Source organism: Bombus flavifrons, chromosome 9 (genome assembly GCF_040668555.2).
Source record: "Bombus flavifrons isolate JBK064 chromosome 9, iyBomFlav1_principal, whole genome shotgun sequence".
Classification (NCBI taxonomy): domain Eukaryota; kingdom Metazoa; phylum Arthropoda; class Insecta; order Hymenoptera; family Apidae; genus Bombus; species Bombus flavifrons.
This window is the reverse complement of record NC_138450.1, coordinates 15,214,851-15,220,000: the sequence shown is the minus strand read 5'-3', so window position 1 is coordinate 15,220,000 and position 5,150 is coordinate 15,214,851. Positions and strand designations below refer to the sequence as shown.

The window sequence follows — 5,150 nt, the reverse complement described above, 5'->3', positions numbered from 1 at the left end:
GAACGCGAAGAAACGTTTGTACACGAAGGGAGGATTTTCGTAGGTGTAAGCGGACGCGTCTCGTGCCAATCCGTTAGACGGAAATTAAGATTTCGGATTTCGAGTGCATCGGATTGCTCTCTGTCTGCCGATATGTACGAATCGATGTAAAAGTAACGCTATATCATATCGATACTATATATATATATATATATGTCGGAGATGAAAGGAAAGCCGAAGCCGTTCCTTGGAAATTTTGGGAACATCCTCTAGTACTCTAGCCTGGATTTTATCATAGCTGTAATTGTTCGAAATTTGTGATAGAGAGATTGGGTTCGAGGTGACAATTGGTCGCCGAACGTAGCCACGGTCACGGGATGTACGTTTTGCCTAACGGAGGTCTGGAGTGGTTGTATGGGTTTTCCGAGAAATGTGGTTGTGGCCTCGGAAGCGGGCCTAGCCACGTGTGATACAATGGGTCGTACATTGTATTACGAATCAAACTCCAGGCAGAAACTGCCTAACAACGGCGTTTGAAACCTTCTCGATGCTTCCAAACGGGTATAGAAAAACAAATGCAATCGTACAGCGAGAAAAATCTCCACGAGGCTGGAGCATTCTTGCAACTGCTTTGGAGAGTGACACGTCGAGTTTTCAACCATCGTCTTTCTGTGCTTAAGATCAGTCTACGCTTAGTAAAGAGTTATCCCGTTGGCCGTGGATTCGTTTGAACTCAAAAATATTGTTAATAGCGTTCATTAAACTTATTGTTCGTAAATCATACTATTCATTGAACTTACTATTCGTTAAACTTATTATTCATTAGACTTATTATTTGTTAGACTTATTATTCGTTCAACTTATTATCCACTAACTTTATTATTTGTTAAGCTTATTATTCACATGACTTATTATTTGTTAATCTTTGTAGTAGACTTGTGTATACGTGTAAATATAATCTCGGTTGTGTAAAACAATGGTTAATTCGCGTGAAGAGTTGTTACGCGCCCAAAATTCCAACCATAACCCGACATATATATATATATATATATATATATATATATATATATATATATATACTAGGATTAACGCTACGACTAATACCACGTTTAAAAAAAATACACGCAAGTCGGCGATCCAGTTGCGCGATTCCTTCGCGGCGAACGCTTACGCTTTGTTGCTTTTAGAGAGGGAAATAGATACCAACGCGATATATCCGAATTAACGAATTAACGTATTAACGGAAACTCGAACGACGAATCGATAATCGTGAAAAAATAGAAAATGACGATGCAAATCGCGCCAGTCGGTCCAGGTTTGGCCAGCTCTGTATCTTTGTTTTTTCTACGATACTTTCAGAACGATGGTTCCGGGCAGCAAGCATGCATCTGTGCGTCTCAACCGTTGCCCGCTAACAGTTCGATCACTTCACCCGATCCTCAATTTGGATCAGCGTGCGCCAGTAGTCGAGAAAAAGCGAAACGCAGGCGGCGGCGGCGACCTGAGGATCGGAAGAACCGGGGGCGGAAAGGAGCCGGAGGGGGGCGGGGGCTGACGCCTGTCTATCCTGCCATCCGCCTACCCCCGCTGATGTCGCCCGCCCTCGGACTTCTACCCTCGGCGCACGGCCTCCTGGTAAGAGCCTGCTGCATTTTGACAATGAAACAACAACTATGATAACACCACTATGTATTCTTCGTTCGACCTTACGCCATTCATTTTCTCTTTCCTCTTTTCTTCTTTCTTCTCTCTTCTTTCTTCTCTCTTCTCTCTTCTCTCTTCTCTCTTATCTCTTCTCTCTTCTTTCTTCTTTTTTCCTGGCAAGACAAGCGTATAGAACGTCGACTCAATTTGGGCTAGTCGACTAATTGAAAAAGCCTTGGAATTTGTCGTACGATTCGACCGTGATTGCTCCTTTTGTCCGAATAACCTATAGAAAATATTTGTCTAAGTAAGGAAAAGTTGAAAAGCGATACGACGTCGAATCGCGAGAAATTATGCAGAGTGGTGTGATCGATGAAGTGATTGAACTCGAAGCCGTCTGGTTCGCGACGATGTAACCGAGCAATGTTTTCTCTCACACAGGGGAACATGAAGCAGCACATGCTGACTCACAAGATCCGCGACATGCCGCCGCATTTGTTCAGCGACTCGAAGCAGCAACACCAACAGCAATCTCAGGAGCACGAAACCTCGAGAAGTCCGATGTGCGCGGAGGATTCGAGCTTACCGCCGCCGCCGCCACCGCCCCCACCGCCTCCTCCGCCGATGCCTCCGACTTCGATGGAACAAAGCATCGCCGTGAAGAGATCGCCGCCAGAGGGGGAGCTACCAGCACCAAAGAGACCAGCCAGTAAGTAGCTCGGAAACCGGTTGAAAAGCGTTTGATCGGTCTGCTTCTTCATCGAGCACAGTTCGAACGATCCAAGAGGCTTCGCTTGCCAGGTTCAACCGTTTCTCGCTACCAGAGATCGCCGTCGAGCTTCGGTCTAAACGCGAAAGTAGCCACCGCTGTTTCACGTATATACACCAGCTTCGCTTACTCGTGCACTCGCTTACGCTTCCCTTCGCATCGCGCGCTTTCTCCCCTGCCGACAGGTTGCTTCGCTTTCTCTTTCATTTCTCGTTTCTTTCGTCTTCCGTCCTGAATCTCGCCCGCGAACGGATCATTTTTCCGAGATAAAACTCTCTCTCTCTCTCTCTCTCTCTATTTATCTATCTATCTATCTCTATCTATCTATCTCCCTCCTCTCTCTCTCTCTCCTCTCTCTCTCCCTCTCTCTCTCACTCTCTCTCTCTCTTTCTCTCTCTATCTCTCTCACTCTCTCTCGAAGAAAAGAGACAAGCTTGAGAACCTTCGTTAAACTTGCGTCAGGGTCTGTTCAGCGAAACTCTGTGTGTGTATTTGCAGGCGTGCCGAGCAAACACTTGTGCCAGATTTGCAATAAGAATTTCTCCTCATCTTCGGCGCTGCAGATCCATATGAGAACTCACACAGGCGACAAACCGTTCCGATGCACCGTCTGCCAGAAGGCGTTCACCACCAAGGGCAATCTCAAGGTATACGCATCATTTTTCCTGTTTCTCTCCGTCTGTCTGTCTCTCTCACTCTCACTCTCATTCTCACACTCTGTCTCTGTCTCTCTCTATGTCTCTCTCTCTCTCTCTCTCTCTCTCTCTCTATCTATCTATCTATCTATCTATCTATCTATCTATCTATCTATCTATATATATATCTCTCTCTCTCTGTCTTTCTTTCTATTTCTGTCTCTTACCGTTACTTTCTTTGTTATCCGTCAGTTTTCCCGTCTCTCTTCTCTTTCCGCTATCCTGTTATCCCCGTGTCTCTGGATTCTTCGAGTTTATTCACTAACATCAGCTAGCTGCTACCGCTTGTACTAACGCTGACGCGTAACGTACAGGAACGAAAAAGAAAGATACTGCAAAGCTCGATGAAAGATCAGCGACACCGAAGAAGATCGTTAACAGTCGCGTTGACTGGAGGTTTCGCTTCTTCTGATCGTAGGTACACATGGGTACTCATATGTGGACCAACGGAGCTTCTCGACGAGGTCGACGAATGTCCCTGGATCTGCCTCCCCTACCCATCACTCCCAAGGACTCGGAGTTTCTGCAGCGTCGGCCGGATCTTTTCTATCCGTATCTACCCGCGCCATTCCTTAACGGCGTGCAGCAGAAGGTGGGCGATTATTTGAAAATTTCTTATCGCGAAGAGAGATTTCGATCTCGTTTCGCCTCGATCGTTACCATTTCGATGATATCGAGCAGGATCGGAGGAATCGAACGGTACGGCTGCGTCGACTACTCGTTGACTCTTTGAATCGCCAGTGCTTGGAAACGCGCGGAGAAAAGCACGAAGACGGGATCGATCGGATTTCGATAAACGGGATAGTCGTGCATCGACCGAACCGCGTACGATACATTTTGACCTATCGTTATCAACTAAAAGCTAACTACCTGAAGAATAATGCCAGACAAAGTACCACCACTAAATGACCGGATACCGCGAAAGAAAAAACCGTGATCGTACTTTTTCTCCAACGATATGAAAATACGCGCGATCTAAAGAAGATATCGAGAAAGCCAAAGGGCCTGGTCCGGCATCTAGAGTCTGCGTCGCGATTCCGAAAAATAATCCTTCCTCTTAGTTGAGTAATTCCGTTCGATCGCCGTCGAATAAAACTAACGGGTGGGGCGCGCGTTGCTTACAGCTGAACGAGATCTCGGTGATTCAAAGCAACAACGGTCTACCGAGTCACTCGGTGGCCGCTGGCAAGTACGCTGGATTATTCGGCTCGGTGTACGCGGCTGGAGCTGGCTTCCCCCTCGACAAGCAACCGATGGTGGCAGCGAACAGTAACGGGCCGCTGCTCGACGGCAAGTCCTCGATACCGTCTGGCTCCATGCTCTTTCAAACGCCATCGCCCTCCCACTCACCGGGCACGCCGAGTTCCAACGGAAGCAATCAGAGCAGCGCGAACGTGTCCTCGTGGACAGGAGACGCTCTTCAGCATCATTTCGACAGGGAGCCGCCGACCAGATCGGAGGGCAACTCGACTCCACCTTCGGCTCGACTTCCGCCGCCCGCGGCGGCCAGGGGTGAAGGACTGGCCACGTGAACCTCCGTCAACGACACATATCCTTCTTCCTCGAGGCTTCACGTTTTCGGTGACTGAACTCCGTCCTGGCTGTCATACGGACATAGAGACAGGGAGAGCGAGAGAGAACGAGAGAGAACGAGAGAGAAAGAGAGAGAACGGGAGAGAGAGAGAATGAAAGAGAGAGAGAGAAAGAGAGAATGAGAGAGAGAGAGAGAATAAGAGAGAGAGAGAGAGAGAGAGCAACGAGACGTTTATATGAAGCCGGAAGTAGTGTTTCAGTGCATTTCGCGAGTCGAAGAACTCGGACGTGTCGAACGTCCGACGACATATCTTTCTTGATCCCCAGAGCCAGAGCAGATACCATGTTCCTATTGTCACACTAGTCTTAAACGCGATCGAGAGGACCTTGGAAGGAGCACGAACTTCGATAACCGGGTCCCTCTTGAGAACTCTTCCCCGCGTCACGTGCTTTCGCACGAGGGACGACGGACGCGGTGCCTAGACTGAGTCCACGAGGGCCGCAAGACACGTGGCGCCGCGACGTCCTGG

At 48.2% G+C, this 5,150-nt stretch overlaps 1 protein-coding gene across 7 annotated transcripts in view; it reads left to right on the top strand.

Moving 5' to 3' along the window:
* Positions 1-4,941, top strand: part of salm (spalt major) — a 71,396-nt gene extending 66,455 nt beyond the window's left edge. For 4 of the 7 annotated variants that reach the window (XM_069120921.1, XM_069120922.1, XM_069120920.1 and 1 more), the window contains exons 4-8: positions 1,339-1,614; positions 2,065-2,332; positions 2,891-3,039; positions 3,506-3,679; positions 4,212-4,941. In XM_069120921.1, coding sequence (XP_068977022.1) covers positions 1,339-1,614; positions 2,065-2,332; positions 2,891-3,039; positions 3,506-3,679; positions 4,212-4,619 — 1,275 coding nt within the window. In that variant the 3' untranslated portion in view covers positions 4,620-4,941. The remainder of the gene's footprint in view (positions 1-1,338; positions 1,615-2,064; positions 2,333-2,890; positions 3,040-3,505; positions 3,680-4,211) is intronic. The other 3 variants (XM_069120923.1, XM_069120925.1, XM_069120926.1) reach the window with 3 other exon arrangements.
* Positions 4,942-5,150: the final 209 nt, after the last annotated feature.